This window comes from Thermobia domestica, chromosome 3, assembly GCF_964235325.1.
Source record: "Thermobia domestica chromosome 3, izTheDome1.hap1.1, whole genome shotgun sequence".
Taxonomy (NCBI): domain Eukaryota; kingdom Metazoa; phylum Arthropoda; class Insecta; order Zygentoma; family Lepismatidae; genus Thermobia; species Thermobia domestica.
This window is the reverse complement of record NC_137456.1, coordinates 37,657,130-37,678,843: the sequence shown is the minus strand read 5'-3', so window position 1 is coordinate 37,678,843 and position 21,714 is coordinate 37,657,130. Positions and strand designations below refer to the sequence as shown.

Genomic DNA, 21,714 nt, shown 5'->3' with positions numbered 1-21,714 from the left:
GGAACCTACCTACACATGTGTGTATAGTTTACAAATGTATCTCAAAAAATATTTTTTTTTACAGCTTTGGTTAACTTATATATTGAACGCTCCACGTATAAATAAGGAAAATAAACATATAGTATATTACAGTTAAATAAATGTCTAGTGAAGAATAAGAAATATTCAATATTATTAATTCTTTTTTTTTTTTCCTTTCAGTATTGATTGACACTAATCAGTGGTATCATGACACTTACATTAATCCAGGTGAATTGAGCATTACAATCGGATCTGAGTATGGATGAACCAAAATGTCTGGAGGCTTCGTCTTCCCTTTGTTCGATGTTTCCTTGTAGTACTTTACTATTACACTGCCAAGTGGAATGCATACTTTCTCTTTTTTCTCTTTTTTACTCTTTTTAGAAATAAAATAACATAACTTGTTGTTTTGATTATATATTTCTTGTGCAGAAGTCCGTGAGTTGTAAAAGCAAGATAATCTTTTTAAAAATATCCTTTATTTTTCCGCCATATACCAAAAGAAAAATACAGATTAGACCACGTGTTAATTAGTGTTCATAATAATTAAATAGCCAGTAATATTTTCTTCTTACTTTTTAGGGTGTTTCTTGTATGTATACTTAAAATTGTGTAATGGTATATTTTTTTATACTATTCGAAATTTAGGTAAAAAAAAAAAAGTATCGCCATTTTTTTTTTTTTTTAAATTAAGAGCTTCCATAAGGGGAATCCATTGTTCTATGTTGTGTGTGTCGTAATCAAAAAGAGAAATTACACAAGTAAGTTACTATACTAAGAAGAATGTCTTACTTGAAATCCGCAACATATTTTGACCTTTTCCCACATATAAATAAATATGTTTCCAGTGGACATTGCTTCGTGCCAAAAAAGAATTTCCTCCAATAAAATTCTTCTACATTTATCGTTTTATTATATAATTCTTAAATAGTTATTCCAGTTGATGAGTAGGTAGCTGATTCGTATACATATGTAAATATATATATTACATTTATTTATTTACATAAATGGTTAAAAAAAGAAAAAAATACAGAAAATTATTTTTGAATTGATTTTGTATATTTTCTTATACCAGAAAATAAATTATTTTTAACTATATTTATGTACAGCATTAAAACATAAATAATTAATAGAATAATTAAATAATTTACAGCAAAGTATGTAAAATGTCCAGAATTTTTATAGATTTTAGTGCATCTTTCTTTTAGAATGTCTTCTCTTACTAAAAACAAACTTGATGTGAAAAAAGAAATATTCATCTCTATTTTTTTAAAAAAAGAAGGTAATTGTTTCCTAGAGTAATAAATTGTTTTCCAGGTTTTAAAACTAGGTTCTTACGAGCTAATTTTCCAATTAAAATTAGGCGGTTATTAATCAATAACAAACCATATTTCATTATATTTTTAGCTTTATATTAATGTAATTACTATGTATATTATATACGGGGATGGATCCAAAAAAACAAAGTTATAAGCAGAAGCATTGGAAAAGCAAACATTGTGGAGGAAATGTTGTTTCCCGAGAGTGGAGACAGATTGCGCTAGTTGTCTGTCAGCGGTTGTGCGGGTAGGTATTGTGAGTTCGCAGACGCGTCACAGCGAGTGAAATGGCAAAACGTTTAGGAAACTGGTCTCGGTTGGAGTTGCGAGCCGTGATCCGTTTCTTGTGAGCAAAGAATGTATTGCCATCGGACATTCAGAGTTAGATCGTGGAAGTATTGTGAAGAAGCATTGAACAGACAATATGTGGCGAAAGGGTTCGTTTTTTCAAGCAGGCAGAGAGGATGTGGAAAATGGCAATAAAGCAGCGAGCGGTCGTCCAAGTTCTGCAAGACGAACATCCACACGTCACTAGTGAAAGAAATTATTAAAAATGATCGAAAGTTCGTGCAATTGTGTCAGAGCTGGGATTGAGCTATGGTACCGTTCAGCATTTCGTGTCTGATATGTTGCGTTATTCCAAGGCGTGTGCCCATGTGTGTTGTTTTAAGAGCAGAAAGACACACGAATAACTTGCTGTCTCTCATTTCTGAAACGGTACCACGCTGACGGCCAAAACTTCCTTGATAACATCGCTACTGGGAACAAAATCTGGTTTCAACATTTCTTCCAGTAAGCAAAAGGGCTAGTATGGAGTGTAAACATGCTGGATCACCAACAAGAAAGAAGTTTAGATTACATCCTCTGTCGCTATATGCCAGTTATATTCTGGTTTTTACGCGGTGTGATCCTTATCGAGTATCTGGATCGTGGTCATTCTGTAACTGCCAATCGTTATTGTGCAACATTGACTACATTACGTGAAAACGTCGTGGCATGTCGAATGAAGATATCATCCTGCGTGACAATACCAGGCTTCCGTGCTCGTGGGTTTTCTCGTTTCCTCTCATTTTCTTCATTCCACCATTTCATTCATTTCTCATCATCACAGTCTCCTTTAGCCTAATCGGCATAACCGTAGGACGTAAAACTCAAAGATTTCAATTCATTTCAATGCCAGGCTCCACTGCTCGCCAAACTCTAACTGATGCAACAGTTCAAGTTGGATGTGTGGAGCCACCCTCCTATAATCAAAATTAGTGACGATTTCCTTTTTCCGGCATTGAAGGAGCACATTTTTGGAACAAGGTTCCTTCAGACTGTGATGTAAAAACAGTTGCTGAAAACTGGCTGAATTGGCAGGGATGTGATTTTTACTCAGCCAGGTTAGAAAAGTTAGTCCTGCGTTCTCATAAATGCTTGAATCTATTTGGTGACTATGTGGAAAAATAATCGCCACATACGCCGCTTTATTCCCCTTTGTATTTTCTCTCTCGGGTTAATACACATTGTTTTCTCTTCTTTATAACTTTATTTATTTTTTTTTATCTATCTTCGTACAATAACCAGATACATACCTTTTATAAATACCTGTTCTGTAAAAACCTTGTATAATCTTATATCTTAAATTTTATGTATTTTATATATATATTGTATCATTAGTATGCTAAACATGATCATATTTATACGATATATTTTTATCAAAAAATGTAATCAAATTAAAGTACGAGCGTGCACTATACCAAATCATATAATTTTTTTGAGTTGTTCATAACATTTGATACCACTATAAAGTAAAAATATTGTTTCCATTCAGTTTTGTATTAAAGAAAATAAGTGAAAAGCATTGTGTAGTAGCATTGCGGTTAATTCGTGATGAACTCGAACAAACACCAAGTTTTCGAGTTTTATAATACATATATGAGAAACTTGAAATCACAGATAAGTAATTCTTAAAAAAAAGAAAAGTACTGATGTGACACAATGGAGTTCGTTAATTGTCAGGTGTAAGAAAATGTATCTTGGTTGCGCATAGTACGATTTTGTAAAATATACAGTTCATGTGTTTATTGTGCTGTAGAAGAGTGAGCACGACTTGGAAAAATGTAAGAAATAATAATTGAATGAAGAAATGTTAACACATTAACTGTCATATGAATTGAATTTATCTCAGTCTAGTTTTAAGGCCGAGGCTTCGTGAACAAAGTATAATTTACACGTGTCTTTACTTTAGGAATTACGTGTCTTTACGCCAGGGAGCAAAATTTCGGTCGCCAGGTCGTCATTGGAGACTAGAAATTTAGAGCTGGCGACCAATATTCAGTAGGAATGGTTTCTGCCTAAACTCACAGGGATGCGCAGTTTCTGTTTCGCACGAAAATAATTGTTGCAGTGAGAGAAAACACGGAATGTGAAGTCTTCACAACGGACATGGAAAGTGGTCTCACAACGTTGTAATTCGCCCCTCCTTTCTCACCCTCAATCAAATCTGCTGACAATTTCCATCAATGGCCCTTTACTTAAGGACTTTGATCCGAAAATTGCAATCGACAACTGATACTTCAGTGCAGAGATAGTGTTACAGAAATATGAAGTCTTAAGGTAAGATATTTTTTAACATGTATACGAATTGTCCAATTCAAAATTCATTATCCTGATTCTAATTGTCTGGTTTTGAAATTTTATGCCCTGATGTAATATCTTTCTTTGTCAAACGAAAGGCCGGGAGAGAGAGAGAGGGGGGGGGGGACTTCTCATAATTTGTACGTGAGAGATACTGGCGACCATCATTTTGGATTGGCGAGAGCGTCTGACTGTGAAATTTTGCGCCTGTGTAATATAATAGCTGTCCTCGAGCAAAACCCTGCTGTTGGATAACTAATCGACATACAGCAATATTTTTTCTTTCCTTCGTTTTTTTTTTCTTTTTTTTCACTGAAGTAGAAATATCGTTTTGTTTTCAAAGTTCAGAAACCACCGTTACCCACTAGAAGATTTATTTATTTATTTATTGCTAACATGGCAGTTAGTGTGTTACTAAATGGGCAAGAAAGAAAAAAAATATTTGTAATATTGTATTGTTTTTAATATCTAAAGAAGTTTTCATCGAAGGTCAAACATCAATACAAGAATAGTTAGAAACAGGTTATGATGGTAAAGTATGATCATGTCTTAACAGACTATAAGCATATTCACGTATTTCTGTGGATGTTCGTTCATCAATATCTTCAAAACAAAAGGATTAATTTGTTGAATCTGTTATGGCGCAGAGAATTAATTATATATAAGAAGACAAATACCAATTCTATCGATTAAACTCTTAGTAGAATGGATATCATTGAATGTGTGATTGGTAAATTTAAGTTAATAAAAAGGCGTCAAAAAATTATTGAACAACACACATAAATACACAAAATAGCATAATTGCCAGACTTTTTCTTTTTTTCTGTGTGGCAGTTTGTATTTTGTGAAAAATGTTGGTATACCATTGCTATTTCTCACAAAATGCAAACCGTAATTTTGGCACATTAGGAACAATTCCTTAGTGAGTATGGTCTGGCAACTATGATCTCGTTACTTATGATAAATTCTGTTTTTCTTAGCACGGTATTGCTTATAGTGATTGCATCATTGTATCATGCTGTTCAACATTTTTTTTACGACTCTCTATTAATTTATAATTCATTTATGTAATTTATATTTAAAATGATATTTAAGAAATTTTTTGTTTATCAGCCACATATTCCCTTTAAGAGAGAAGAATGGAGCCAATGGGATACCGAATACACACTTTAATACGAGTTTCATCAACTTAATTGGTAAGAGATTAATTTATTTTTTAATAAAATAGATAATTAAAGTACCCTTGCGTCAAAGAAAGTTAAACTCAATCGGCTACAAAGTCTTGACAAAAGAACATGCATGGAGAGTGGAAACATTCATTATTGGCTATTGTACATATTAATCTTTACAATAGTAGCAGGAAAATACTTCATGAAATAGGCAAATAAATACTTATTATAAAGTTTATGTTAAATTCTTAAGTTAGTTTAACATAACGTGATGCATTTATAGCAGTATATGTGCTAGCATGTCTCGCGAGAAATGTTCGAAAATATGCCATTAAAATAAATACATCAGTCAGCTGGTACTTTATACTATATCTTCTTTCTGCAAAGAATTATTGAGTTATTTAAAAACTTGAATTGATTCGATTGATAGTACACTAGACCTGGAATTTTTCGATGTGCTAAATGGATGGATGGAACTGGATTTTTTTCCTACGAAATCGGTGCTCAAGTTCGCATTTTCGTAACCAGACCAAATTGAGGAACGGATACGCCTAATCCGCTCCTCATTCCAAAACATACCGGATACAAATTACTGAAACTGCCTTTAAAAATGTAAAACTAGTTGATATTTGAAAATGGTAGATAAAAACCTCAAAAATGTTGCTGTATTTAAAACGTTGGGTCAATAGCGGCTCTTGAAGTATCACATCAGTTAAAAGAAATAATAAGAATGTAATAGTGAATAGTCTGTGAAGAAGGTTACAGTATAGTGAATAGTCTGTGAAGAGTGTAAGAGGCGAATAGTCTGTGGCGTTTTTGCACCGATAGACGTGATCAACGTAGGTACTGCCTTTGCGTCTGGTAACTCCATTGAAATACAAAACTGATCAAACTTGTCCAAATAATCACTTATTTCTTGGTCTTCAACCGCAAAAGCTTTAAAAAAAAAAAAAAAAAAAAAAAAAAAAAAAAAAAAAAAAAAAAAAAAAAAGTAGGTCCTGCCATGTTCTAGATCCCATTCTTGTCGCCACTACAATTACTGCTATTATTGTTATTTATTTAGAAAGACTTACTTCTCAAAACTAGGCTACTCTTTATTTACTGGTACAGACACTGGTATATGCACACAACACTTCAAAATTACTTCATAGATAATATTTGTTATATTCATGCTAAAAAATATTATTGTCTTTGCTTTTACTTGCAATTCTTGTAATATGGATACTTGTATTCTCCAACTCCTGCCCATAAACTGTCGACTCATGCCAAAACGCCACAAACTGTTGTCCTCCTACACTCCTTTCAAAGACGATTCACTATATTATAACATTCTTCACAGACAATTCACTATTACAAATATAATAATAATAATAATAATACTACTACTAATAATAATAATAATAATAATAAATCAAGCTGTGCTTGACACCTTTAGAAAGCTGTATACTGGAATTAGTGTGTTTGGTAAGCTTCGTGATAAGTGCGTTATTTATGTTAGAAACGGCGGAAAATCGTAAAAATCACGTACTAAGGATCAAAAGTAAAATTTAAATGTCATACTATGGCCATATTCATAACTATTTGCAATAAATAGCATTTGTTCAATGTTACCACAATTGCGTAACATCCATGTCACAATTACTGGCTGATTTGATTAACATGTTTTAGTCCACCCTTCCTTCCATATATTTCCTGAATGTTAGTGCTAACGTAAGCATTAAGGAATAATGCCAAAAAATGATGTGTAGTTTTATTATTGTACAGTACACCAAAATAATGTTAGCATATGTGCTATACAAAATGTGTCCTTCTACATCACTCTTTATACTGTGTTCGCTTTCTTTCTTTTGTTTTTTGTGCAATCGATTCCTTGTTTAGTTTGTAGATTAGGTACGAATATTAATTACACCAAAGCAAACAGCAGGAGAATAGAAGAAAGAAGATAAAAAACAGACAATTGTTACTTAATGTTATTATGTGTTACCTAGTCAGTTGTTCCGTAGTTTAAGTGGAGAGTTATATAAATACTGTAATATCACTGCAGTTTTTAAAAACATGTGTATGCATATGTATATATCTATATTTATTCCTATGATCGTTCACACATACTTTTATGGTAATAGTCTTATCAATATAAATAATATATACATGTAGTAATTTATTGTGTGCAGGATTTTTTTTTCATATAATTTTATTTGTTGCATTTATTTGTGTGTAAATTTTATATTTAATAATCTAATATATGTATAGACGATATTAAGTGTACCTGTGATGTAAAAAAAATAATCAAAATAGCCCATGTAAAGTTATCTTAAAACTCTTTGTAAAATTAAATAAAAAAATTGTTAATAAAGATGGGTTATAATATATTACATTTACCCAGAGTAAAACATATTTGTGCTACATATGCTATATGAAGAACTCGTGTGTGCCAAAATCAGATGATGTTGAAAGAACATAGTTGTCACTGGGTTTTGTCATTTAATATGTGAAATAAAACTAGAACGTTTTATAATGGTGATAAAAATGTGTCTGATTTTTACAGTTTTTCTGGTCAGCTGTAAATAAAATTAAATCTTCATAGCAGTGTAATTTTGTTAATACAATACTTCTACTATACAATACTAAAAGTAGTAAATTGTGTGTATATATAAGCCCAGCCAAACCGGGTTATTTTATTGTAAATTTATTGGTGAAAAGTTATTGTTAAATTCAATTCCAAAATCAAGGACAACCATTTTTCTTTTACATACATCATTACGAATTTAAAGTAATGTTTATGATTTGTAATTCATCGTTCCTGAAAGTACTGCTAAGCATAGGCGGCGCCAGGATTTCGGTAATGTGGGTGCAGACTAGGATGGTACAGCACATCCTAACATTGTTGCCAGAACGCTCTGCACTATTGAGCCTTAAGGTCTCCAAATTAATCCTTAAGTTTTACTCAAATAATAATAATAACTAAAAAAAAACAAAAAAAAACGGTACGATAGCAAGTGAGAGACTTAAAAAGTCACTCAAATATATCCAAACTTAGCAAACAATAAATATACATAATAAAAAGGATTATTGTAGGTAATCTGAAAATCGAAGTTAATGTGGGTGTAGCTGCACCCACTGTGGCGCCACCTATGCTCCTAAGTAGGTTATATTAAATACAGTAATATGTTCTAATTTTCGAGGTTATAATCAGAGTCCTAATAAGCACACACTTACGTAAACAAGAGATTGACGTAAATATTTCTCATTGATTTTCCTTGAAAATAGAAACTGTGCACCAGTAACAAGTACTTGACATATTAATGCAAGCAATAGACAAGACACGATGTGCGCACGAAACAACCCGTGTAACGTTTTCCTATTTTACAGAAATCCTATGGGACAACATACAGTTTTAAGCAAATTTAACATATTTTATCTAGAATTGCTAGTATTACCTGTTTTGCTCATTCCCGAACCTTACTATTTGCTCATAGTATGTGGCAAATGAATGTTACGAAACTACAGGAAGTGGTTTCTCATAAAATTAATGTAACTGTTGTTGAACTTGAATTATATTTGGCAATGTCTTTTTGGCGAAAGAGTTCAACAAATTCCTCGATAATACAGTTCGACAGGGCAGCTAGATAAAAGAAAACAATTGTGGGTAGCTTTTATTGTTGCAATACATCTTTTTGTCATTGTTATAATAATGTATATTTATATAAAATACCATCTTATGATCTTCCTCAGCAATATGTGTGACTGACGTTCAAAGACTTAACATGTTGATAATAATGGGTAAAATTTTACTGTACATATAATTAAATACGCAACGTTACCGGTATATGCACCAAATATATATATTTATGTAAAAAGAATACATGAATGTTCCTTCTTCAAAAAAGAAGAGAATACGGTACATTGGGAGCTTCTAGTTACTTCTTCCATGTAATATACACAGATAAAGACTGTTTTGTGAAATAAATTGTAGATTAAGTGAAGAAACCTCTGTATTAACATTGGATTATGAAAAAAAAAAAAAAAAAAAAAACAACTGGATTTGAGTTTGTATATTTTAAATCCGGTATATTGTGCATAGAGGTTTTCTTTAAAATAAAATTTTGAGTACAAACTGCAATTTGAGCATTGGCTCTGTTGCGGTAATTTTGAAGAACTTTAGCTTAAAAACACATGTAACCTGATTATTGGAACAATTTAATGAAATAACTAAAATAAAACTTGTGATTTTCGGTCGATATGTTTATTGAAAGGAAATAAAATTTGGTTTGGCAATTTATTCATTTCTAATCCTTTATTATGACAAATCTAGAGATACAGAAGGCTGTTTCAGCTTATGGTAGTGAAGTACAGACCCGTGCCCTAGGGCGTAAAACCCCGTTTCCACCAGCGATCATGTTCGATGTGAGAGCCCCGTTGGTGAACAATTGCACGACATCGTAGTTTCCACTGAAGAAGACCTCTATTGAGCACTGCCTGATCCGATTTCGCTCACTCCTCCTTGCACACTTTCCAAAGGCCACCAAATGTGGTCGGACGACGCTTATTGATGTTCCGTTTGACGAGGCCGAAAGCACAGAAGTCCATAGGGGATGCATCTGGTGACTTGACGGGGATGTCTTGAAATGGGATAGCCTTTACACCTGTCTCCTGTTCCATACGTGTCATGTAGGCCACCGTTCGTTTGGCAGTATGGCTGCTGGCCTTGTCCTGGTGGATGAACACTCTGTCAGTGTCATTGCCATACAAAGCCGGGGCATGTTGGCGATAGATGGGTTCCAGTACATGCTCGATATAATACGCCGGATTCACCTTGACATTTGATGACACCCGGTGTATCGGAAGCTTTCCTTTTGCACAGAAACCTGTCACTACAATAAATCCCTTAGGAAAATTCTCCTTGCAGGAGCGAACCCACTTTGCATGATCGGTTCCATCACTGCGGCGGTAGTAAATTGCACGCATCTGCTGGGACCCTGTCAAATAGACCCATGCTTCATCTAAGGTGATCACATAACGCCATTTATCACCTGCCAGGTAACCTTCATACAGCCTTTTGCATGTCACCTGCCGTTCTGCGATGTGCGTTGGCTTCAGAACATGAACCCGCCGCTTGTGTGCACTTAGTCCCAAATTGTCGCGTTTGATTCGGTGTACAGTTGCAGTTGACTGTCCAACACGCCTCGCTATGTCACGTTGGGTGGGTGGATTCTCCTGGGTCACAAACCGGAAGACCTTGGCAATGACGTTTTGACTGCGTTATGGAGCCGGTTGCTCCTTTTGTCCCTTTTGACGACGCATGGCAATGGTTTTTCAATGGGTTTGCATTGTGATGGATGGCTGCATTAATTCCCTTATCAGACAGTGTGAAACCTTTCTTCCTGCACTGTGTTCTTATTCGGCTATAGCTGTAGCCTATATCAGAAAGTGCTACGATGTAGCCCTCCCCGAAAGGGTCGATTTTCGGCGGCATTTTGCTCACACACGTCTTTCCTCTGCACGGCTTGTACACAAGTGTCTGGCTACTCCGTACTGCGTGCGTCACGTTGCTGACGCGAAACTAGCGCCTCTGGTGGCGACTGCAAATTGCTACCATAAGGATGAAACAGCCTTCTGTACGAGCTGTAACAGAAAAGGTTATTTGGTATATATAGGACTGATTTTGACGCTGTCACCTTACGAGAAACCTCGCTCCACCACCGATGGCGTTCTATTGGATTCTATCACCTGACATTAATTTTCCATTAGACCAAACTCCAGCAAAGCACACAGTGCGGATTTACGTATAAGCTAAACAAGCTATAGCTTAGGGCCTCTCTATGTTGAGGGCCCCAAAAAAATTTAAAGAAAAGAAAACTGGATATACATTTCGAAAATATAAGATAAAATCAATTAAAATTAGCCTTACAGCAACAGTGTTTTGTATTATGTAAGCTGTTATAAGTAATTGGGCTTCTCTTGTAGCCTTCTAAAATATCACTAGTTTGCTCGTTTCTCTCTATATAGGGTTCTATGTTGTATATGGATTGATTTCACATGGCCCATGTAGCATACAGCTGAAGACTGTAGTGCAGACAATTTGTCGTAGACAAAGAACAGCTGGACATAGTAAGGGTTCTCATTACGTTCAATAGCATAGGGCCTCATAACACCTAAATCTGGCTCTGCCCGGACAAGGGTATTCGGCCTCACTCTTTGCAAGCTTTATAATAATAATAATAATAATAATAATAATAATAATAATAATAATAATAATAATAATAATAATAATAATAATAAAAAGAAGTGGACGCTGATGTTGGAGACGTTTTATCAATAGGTCAAAACCCCAGATATCCATTGGACTGGCATTCATAGGATTATCTTGAAACGGAATGACACAAATTTTTAATTCGCGTTCCATTTCCTGACAGAAATGCAGAAATATTCTTGCGGTAAGATTCGAAGCCTTGTCTATATGGATCCTCAGCTGTTTGGCGTCCGCATTATGCAATTGAGAAAATGTCGATCCGAAAGATATGCATTATAATAAATTCCGGGAACCATGTTGCATTCGCTTTCATATTTTTTATCAACTTTGTATATCAGCATCGTGGTAAGAAACATCAACTCATGTGGTCAAGTTTCCCTGCAGTGGCAGAGTTGCAGCAGTCCTTGGTATCATTACGATGTCAGCGCCGGAATGCCACCACCAGCAGTGAGATGTAGTCAGTGGCGTATTTAGGGGGGTGGCTTCCGGGCTTAAGCCCCCCCCGAAATCTTACTTAGTATAGTAAAGTAAAAGAAATATCTTGCAGAATTTTCACATTTCCAGGCAAAGCCCCCCCTAAAGTTAGCAAAGCCCCTCCCGAAACAAAATCGTAAATACGCCACTGGATGTAGTATATATTGTAAAGATTCTGTCTTCTAAGGTAGAGCTAAAAGATGGTACACGGGAGTTCGGACTTTCCCATCACCTTATTAGTATAAAAGTTTCCCCTTATATAGAATAATAATAAATAGTACAGATTGTGGAGTTTAATTTGTTACCATTATTTTCTTTTTTTCACCCGCATTTCACAGTGTATCTGTATTTTGATTCAAATTTTAATATGTAGCATGTTTAGTACAAGGGCAAAAGTGGATCTGATAAGGTAGAGGGTCGGTTGGTAGCGGTATGACGTCACGCCGTCTCCCTGCCTATCTTTGCCCATTGTAATTTTTTAGGAACTGGGCGGACGACGTACATGTTTTTTGGAGGTGAGGGGACGGCGTCGCCCCGCTTCTCCTTCACTTTTAGCCCTTCATTCTGAATAAAAAGAAGTCTGGCCGCTTATACCTAAGTTCGCGACACTTCTGACAAAACGCACTAAATATTAAATTTAAAATATTGTTTTTATTATTATTTAAAAATTTACAAATTCTTTCACATTACACTTGCTTCTTTCTCATTTACAATTTATTTATCTCAAACACTAATTTACTATTTTGTCCCAGGAATAAAGTTTAAACTGCTACTGATGCATATCAAGGGATTATAAAATGATGATTTGGTGTTCTCATCGTTAATGTTTGTAAAATACCATAATCCCAATTAAAAAAATAAAAAAAAAAAGTAGCACCAACTCATTTTATATATAATCTAGCAGCAATTGTGTTGAGTTTGGTGAGAGGAGGGTGATTACACAAGGATTTCGTTCAATGCTTTTCCCGGAGGAAGCGTTCCGAGCATCGCTGCTACGTTCCCTCTTCGCACAGCCATACTTTAGTCTTTGTATATTATTTTCTCCGCTTTTGATTGTTTTCCATTATGATTAATGGATGGATGGATTTTGAGTTTAACGCCCCGTTCAGCAGCGAGGCTATATTAGACGTGGACCTACTGATTAATGTGGAATCCGAACTACATGAGCTCCCGCCGGAAATCGAACCCGGGTCTTCCACACCAAAGTCGCGTACGCTAACCGCTTAGCCACGAAGGAGCTCCCATTATGATTAATAATACGAGATAAAAGCAAATAATAAATCATCTATACAAGTATGTAGCATATGTCGTAAGACTTTTTCTGCTTTTGACAAGTCTCTTTGCCCCAACTGTTTTTAGTGGACTTAAGAGGAGCACTGGCGGTTCTTGAAGGAAGCCGAATCGATAAAAGTTTTAGATTTTATCGCTACACGCTAAGGAAATAAAGTAGCTTACAGCTTCGGAAAGCTGTGTACAATAATTAGTATATTACACAAACTTTTTAACCTGAGTTTATAGCAATCCTTAGTATAAAAGCAACTCGAATCACGTTCGTAACAGCTCAGAGTTAGGCGAATAGCCGTCGCTAGCTGCGCTCCTACATAACGCTGAGAGATTTCGCTAGTAATATTTACATGTTTATCAAAGTGGCTTCCTTCTAAGACTCCTCATATGACGTTAATGCATTGATTCCGAACCGGTGTCGCGCAGTCCCACATGGTGTATTGCAAAATTTTAAAATTTAGTCATGAAGCATTTATTACTTTGTTTAAGGATGGTTTAAAAGGACAAGTTTTGACGATAGATGTCACTACAGTCTTCGTATCCCCCTCATGTATTTTTTTACCTTTCACGAAAAATCATTATTTCTCTTACAAATTTCAACCTAGAAACTCCAAATTTTTACAGAAGAATCTTCATAACATATCGAAGGCAAGAATCCGTGCCGATTTTTTATTTAAAATTTTCTTCATTGTTGAAATGGCTTGATTATTGAAATGGACATCCAAACCTTTAACAATATAACTGTTTCAAGAATGAAGAAAATTCTAAATAAAAAATCGGCACGGATTGTTGCCTTCGATAGGTTATGAAGTTCCTTCTCTAAAAATTTGGAGTCTCTAGAATGAAATCTGTAAAAGAAATCGTGAATTTTCGTGGAAGATAAAAAATACATGAGATATATACGAAGACTGTAGTGACATCTATCGGCAAAACTTGTCCCTTTAAACCATCCTTAAAAATCAATTCAGAGACACACTGTAAGTCAGCGCCTCCAGTGGCAGCAACAAGGCTCAGTACTACAAGTAAATAGTCACTACTTCATAGAAACTTCCAATATTATAATTTATATTAATAAGAAAATGAAACAAATGCATCGCGATGTCATGGGTGTAGAGTATCAGTGTATTGTCAATCAAAAAAGGTAAGCACTGCATTAACGCATAAAAGAACTAGCAGTAACAAACAGTCAATTTACAGTTAGGTGCTTTTATCTCCACTCGGATAAATATAAGTGAACATGCGAGTCGTGTTCAAAAAGTGTCGAACCTTTGATTGGCAAAAATCCATTTATTGATTTGGAAATCCGAAACACAAATCCCCTTCAAAGTATTATATTTGCATGGGCGCGAGAGGGGATATTCAAAATTAACAAAAAATTGGCTTCTTACCAATGAATCCACCCCTAAAAAAAATTCAAGATTTTGACGTTTCGGAACTCTCAGCTGGTTCCTTCCTCAGTGGCAAGGTAAAAAGGATTAAAACGGAAAGGAGATAAAAGGAGTAAAACCAGGAATACATACCATTATATAAAAATAACGTACAAAAAAGATCCTGAGATGAATAGAGCAGAGTGAAAAAAGAATGAACTGAATAAAAAAGAACGCGGTAACTATGTTAGGCCACTATTGCCAGATCCAAAGTATGCTTCAAAGGTAGGTACCCAAGCTCGATCAATGTTGCCAGTATCAAGGTTCAATGCAGGTTTGTATTTATGAATAAAGAACGATTCTTTAATTTTCTGTTTTTTAAAATTTTATTTATTTATTTTGTGCTGAACCTATTACCCTAATCTGTTTTATATTATGTGAATGTTGTTTTAGATGACGCGCCAAACCCGACATGTCTAACATGTTCCTTCACACGCGTATTAATATTACGTTTAGTTTGGCCAATGTATAAGGAATCACATTTGCAATGGACGCGGTAAATACCTGCCTTATTTAATGGATCGACAAAATAGCTTTTAAATCCAGTGAGATGTTTTATTGTAAACTTTTGGGGGGAATACTTGACGCAGATATGTTATGCTTTGCAAGAATACGTTGAATTTTTGTTCAAAGTTGTGGAAAATAAGGAATTTCAATCCAAGTTTTGCTTCTTTGGAAGTTATTGTTTTGGGGACTTGCAGCGATTTACGTGTTTGGTTAATTTTTGTAAAAATACACAGCTTATAACCGTTTTCTTGTCCTATTTTATATAAAAACTGTATTTCTTCATTGAGATCTTTTTTACGGTCACAAATTAATAATGCTCTACGAAAGAAGTTCTTCCAAATATTGGCCTTGTACATTGGCGGATGAGCTGACTGTTGATGTATGTAAGTAGTGCCTGCATTAGGTTTTCCTTGATAACGCACATACTTCTTCCATCGCTACCGCCATTGTTGAAAACCTTTCTGGAACGCAGTTTTTAGAATGGTGGGCAACCGTGCCGTCCCATTCCGCATCATGTCTTCTCTCGACTAAATTGGGTCCCTTTCAGCCGATTTTCAGCCTGGAAAATAACCAAAGTGTCACGGAGCCATGTCAGGTGAGTAGGGACCCTGACGACACACAGGAATGTCGTTTGGTGATAAAAGCTTGAATCAATTTTCGCGAACACTCTCCTCACGCCAAATTCTCGTTCAAAATTGAATGTACCAATCCGAGTGAATGGTTTCCGCTTATGTATCTCCAACTTTTGGCAAAATTTGATGCAATATCGCTGCTCAAGTTTTTCTGGCATTTTACAAAAACCTGAAATTCGACGACCGCTCATTACACGTCTTCACTCGTTGGCCGACTGCCAGCGACTGACGTTTTCTACGGGTGTGAAAAAAAAAAAAAAAAATCACGACTGCGCATGAGTCTCTCTTCTACATCTACACTGAAGAAAGTCTTTTTATGAACAGTTTAAGTGACAAGTGACGTACATATATCATACATATTTTCCATGAGAAAATTTTCTGAGCATTGTATAAACCGGAACAATACAAACATGCTTAAGGTATTCAAGAGACACATCGATACAGGAGTCTTTGAAGCGCTGTTAAATCCTCTAATGAACATATGAACCCTTTATGGGGTGATAGATTGTAGGTTATGTAGTTGATTTCTAATATGTAAAACCTTGATTGGTTTTGCAAGATAGCTTGATTAAGTAAATAAGGTGAACTGAGTCAGGAATTTTCTGATTAGTTTGCACAATCTAATACAGGAAAGTTACGTACGTTTGAATTCTAACCATGCTGGCCTTCTTTCAATGACAATAAGCTTTAATACTACAGGGTGCGGCACGTAAAACCGGCCCGTCGTAATATTCTGGTATATTGTGTTTTTGGCAACACTTAAATAATCTACCTTCCTACCAAGAGATGGCGTGTCGAGGTCGGATCGACTTACGTGACCTGCAGCAGTCACGTGCAGCCGCAGCCAGTGAAACTTGTCGAAACCAGTTGAGAAAAAGGCCTCGTTGTGTTAAGCCGGGTGAGTGTCAGTGTGAGATAATGCCGTATTCGATACCCGAGCGTGTTGCCATTGTCGAAGGGTTCATTCTCACTGGATCTTTTGTGAAACAAAGAATTTGTTTCGGGAGAAATTTCCACGACGTTCTGTGCCAGCAAAAAGCACCATTCAGGAATTGATTGAAAAATGGCGGCGTACAGGATCGGTTCAAAATGCTCCCAGGAACAGACGACCATCTGTCTGCACACCTGAATTAAAGATGCAGGTGAAGGAGATAATGACAAGAAGTCCTCGAAAGTCAACCAGGAGATTGAGTCAACAGGTTCATGCGAGTGAGAGAAGTTGCAGACGTGTTTTAAGGGGACTGAAGTTAAAACCGTACCGGATAAGTGTTGTGCAAGAACTGAAGGAGCCTGACCTGCAGAAGAGGGTGCATTTCTGTTCATGGCTGTTGAGCAATGTTGCCAGTGGTCTCTTGGATCCACTAATGCTCATCATGAGTGACGAGGCGTGGTTCCACCTGTCTGGGTACGTAAATTCCCAAAACAACTGGTATTGGTCGACAGAAAATCTACACGCAATCCACCAGGTACCCTTGCATGATGAGAAGATTGGTGTTTGGTGTGCCATTTCCGCCACACGCGTTATTGGGCCCATATTCTTTGAGACGATAGTGAACAGTGACGTGTATATGGGAATCCTGGAGGAGTTTTATACACACTTGACCGAAGAGGAGCGTCAGTTATGTTACTTTCAGCAGGACGGTGCAACATGCCACACATCAGCTGCATCATTGTCCCTTGTGCATGAGATGTTTACACCAGAGAGGACAATCAGCAAAGGCTTGTGGCCTCCTCGGTCACCAGACTTGTACACGTGTGACTTTTACTTATGGGGACTGTTAAAGGGAAGAGTATATGAAACAAATCCACACACAATTGAAGAACTCAAGACCAGGATCCAGGATGTCACCAATAGCATTACAACACAAGAACTGACAAGGGTATATATGAATCTCCTCAATCGTGCTCACGTGTGTATTGAAGTGGGCGGAGGACACTTTCAGCACCTGCTGTGAAGGTGAGTAGTCATATTCAATACATTACATTTCATTTTGTGTGTTCACTTTACGGGCCGGTTTTACGTGCCGCACCCTGTACAATCAAACTAAATAACAGTGCACCTGGAGTGCAGACAACATATTGGAAATAGTAGTTTAAATTTTCAACTCTGTGCAGACCAAAATGAACTTGTTGAATGTACTTGATATTCACAAGCGTTTTCTTCGGTTAATTTTAAAAGATGATTAAACAGTTAATTTTTTAGGAAATACAAACACACATCTTGAATTATGTGAAGAATCCACTACTTGAAACTGACGCTATCTCTACGACGAGCAATCATAAATTCTGGTAAGATTTTGCCCTTGTATTAATGCTGTATTACTCTGATATCCACAGGTAGTGCAGTTGTATACATAATAATATTTAGAAATCGCATTGTAATATTCATTATCTACCAGGGTTGGCAAAAAACATTTTTTTTTTTTTTTTTACGTTTTTTGGTTTAAATAATTTGCTCTTTGTATTTATATTACATATGGACAGAAATAAGTTTGTTTTGCCTTGGTGTTGTTATTCAACTACGGGGTTATGCTGGAAGGAGTCACATAAGTGTAAGCGGAATCCAAACCGCTTCTCGGCTTACATCCGAGAGAAACTGTTCTTTTAGACTTGGAAAAGCAGAATGGAAGTTTCATCTACCTCACTCAAACACCAATAGTATATTCGCTTATTCGAAAATCTCGACTGTTCCGTTTCATTATAAAGTTGGGTGGTCCGGTCAGTGCATTTCTTAGATTGGGAAACTCCAGCTTAGCTACCGGGAAAATCCTGCTATTGTTTTAAATGCAAAACAATAACTGGAAAATCCAGTTATTGCTTTGCATTAAAATTTTACGGTCAACGTATCGCAACCAGTACGCTAAAACTGAGCTATTAAATTACAAATTTAATATGTTGATATCATTCAATAAAATTAAAACAAAGTCCAATCCAAGCTAATGTTGGAAGCTACGTAGACAGTCAATAAATTTTGTCAATTTCTATCAATATATTTAAGCAACCTTGGCTTCTTTATAAAACAAAGGCATTCAGGCAAGCAGAAATATACAACTTGGCTTCCTTTCGTATGTTTAGGCTTAACATCCTTATGTAATACCGAGGTTATCAAGGAGACGACTTTTTCGCTTAAAGTGACATCCGAACCGCTACTTGATTTACACTTGAACGAAGGGTTGTGGTTCGACCGAGAATTGAACACGGGACGCCTTGATTGAAAGGGAAAATGAGATAAAACTAATGCAGATGGTTTGATATGTGTAAACGTCACCATGTAGTTCACACTATTTAAAGCATTTTTCGTTTATTATTATTATTTGGTTTAAATCAGCCAACCCTGATACGAACCAAAGCCAACTCAATCATGACTCTGAAAACATGTATTATGTTTAACACACGTCAAATACCTAACCAGAAGCACTGACCTTAACTCCGTGGGGTGTAATTTTAAATTGGACAAAAAAGTTTTCTGTGAGCGATATCTTAACACTGCTTCCTTGAAACGTGCCCTGGAGCAGTGGCAGGCTTTAGTACATATTGAGCGTGCTGAGTTGATATTTGTAGCTGTACAAAGGAAGAAAGTTTAAAATTTAACATATATAAATTTTTAAGTATCTTTTCTTCCGGTGAAAAAAAAAAAATATCGCTTAATTACACTTTACATAGACTTATATTCTTACAAACATAATAGCAGAATTTTATTACCAAACTGAACTGTTACTCAAACTCATTTTATCAATTTCACCGGAGAAGGCCTAAGAACACACCTTGCAACTAACAATCTTAATTTTACATCGTTTTCTATATTAAGGACGTGGGTGAATCAGGCTTAAGTCTGCACTCTTCAATTTATAATACCTACTGTTACGTGAAGTGGAAGTTTAAAATATATTATGAATAATAAATATTTGCATTGTATATTAATTTCGTTTTCTTTCTCTATAGATCTACCAATAAACGTTTGTATGAGGTCTTTCCTGTTCAGCACGCTCTACTCTTGAGAGAAGGAATCCCGATGCAAAACCAAAATAGTGTATAACTATTCTGTACATTCCTTTCCCACTTTTCCAAACGGGTGCGAGTGTACTTTCCTTCCCTTTCGTTGTTTATGATGGAGTGATGTACTTTAAAAATGTGGCTTTTAAGATTTGTTCTTTCTGGGGGAAGAGCAAATAATGCCATTGCACAGGGCGGCAAATTGCCTAGGGCCGGTCCTGATTCTAATTCTCGAAGGATCCGTTCATTTGAAGAATTCATTCTTAATTTTGCACTTCTTTCCACGAAAGTTAACAACCTAATTTTAGGCCAACTTACAATTACAGCACTTAAACGAAAAACAGTAAACAACAGAAAGAAAATACGGTATCATATGAGAGTTTGTTATGTACAGATTTCACTGTTTGAGTATTTTATGGAAAAGCACGGTCTTCTGCTCCTTAATATTAACTCTAAGGGTAATGATATACCGAAGATACCTTGCGGTCGAGATCGAGGTTTAAGTCACGGTCGCTACCTCGATAATGGCACAAACACATGGATTCAAATAGTAGTAGAACTAATGAGAAATGTTCCAGCAATATGGGATAAAAGGCACAAACAACATAATAGGCACGTTTTAAACAGAGAATGAAAGAAAATAGCAACTCAAATAGGAATATCAGGTAAGTTACTCATATTTATTTGAGAATTATACTGTAGTTTAATATTAATAATCAGTGGTGGTTACACGGAGGGGGCTTTCGGGCTTAAGTCCCTAAATTCCGGAATTTCCAAAGGAAAAAGAAGCTAGTGTTTATCCTATCTATGATTAAAAACTTCACGCCCCCCCCCCCTCCCAAATTCCGAGCTTAATAAAAGAATTTCTTCTAAATTCAATACTGATATAAAGTACAGAAATACCTGTAAAGACAGGCACGCATCCATAGGAAGGCAACGTCGAATAATGAAATTGCAATGACGAAACTTCATTTAGTGAAGCTAATACCCCCCCTCCAGCTCAAAACCTGAAGACATACCTGTTTATTATTTTACTCGGAAATGATTTCTCGCCTGAGTGCTGAAAGAGGACATTTCTTCACAGAAAATTGTTAAAAGGTAAAACTCCTTGATTTATTGATAGAGATGCACAAGAGATGAGACTCAAATATTTTTGTGAAACAAGAGACGAGACTTCGGTATTTCTCATGTCTCGTCTTGCGTCCATCCCTATTTATAAACTGTTTGGTCCTTTCAATTTCAAAATCTGTTTTCGCAGTGATTTTTATGGGGAACAAAACATAAAAATGACTGAGACCATAGCGCGCTTGAATAACAGTAAAAAGTGACTGACTAACGGAAAATATTACCATTTTTTTTCTTAGTTTAACCCAGCGAAGCGGGTAATTGATTGTAGTGTTTCTCCTCAAACTGAGAACTTACAGTGAGGATGCGGCCTCTTCGTTATGTGCGCCCTTGATCCATCCACACCGACATCGAGGTAGCGACCGTGACTTAAACCTCGACCGCGAGGTATCTTCGGTATGTCTTTACCCTAACAGAACATCATATTCCACAAGAAAAAAAAATTAAGGGGGGAGGAGGAGAAAAATAAAAACTGACTTTTCAAAACAGCCAAACAACAGACATGTAATGAGAAATATAAAGATCATACCACATATAAGTATCTGCGTATCTACGTATATAAATACTACAACGTTATTACAATGAAAATAAGCTCATACCAGATAAAAAAAAAAAAAAAAAAAAAAAAAAAAAAAAAAAAAAAAAAAACAGAGCTCTCTTAATTTGTTGAAACTCTTGTCTCGAAAAATACAGAACATTATAAAAAATTACTATTTTAACTACAAAAAAAGAGAGAGAGGGAAAGCAGACAACTGAGATGTGAAAACGAAAGCATTTATGAGTAAAGACGGCTTTCAGTCAGTATCACATTTGTGAAGATAAAAAAGAAAAAAAAAAAATCATCTTTCAAACAATGTAAAAGTAATAAGGATGGAAAAGTTCATACATGAT

At 35.7% G+C, this 21,714-nt stretch overlaps 1 protein-coding gene across 1 annotated transcript in view; it reads left to right on the top strand.

The window, feature by feature from the left end:
- Positions 1-9,410, top strand: part of LOC145680289 (uncharacterized) — a 79,325-nt gene extending 69,915 nt beyond the window's left edge. Inside the window, exon 4 of the mRNA XM_081750649.1 lies at positions 202-9,410. Within this exon, the coding sequence (XP_081606775.1) occupies positions 202-287 (86 nt within the window). The 3' untranslated portion in view covers positions 288-9,410. The remainder of the gene's footprint in view (positions 1-201) is intronic.
- Positions 9,411-21,714: the final 12,304 nt, after the last annotated feature.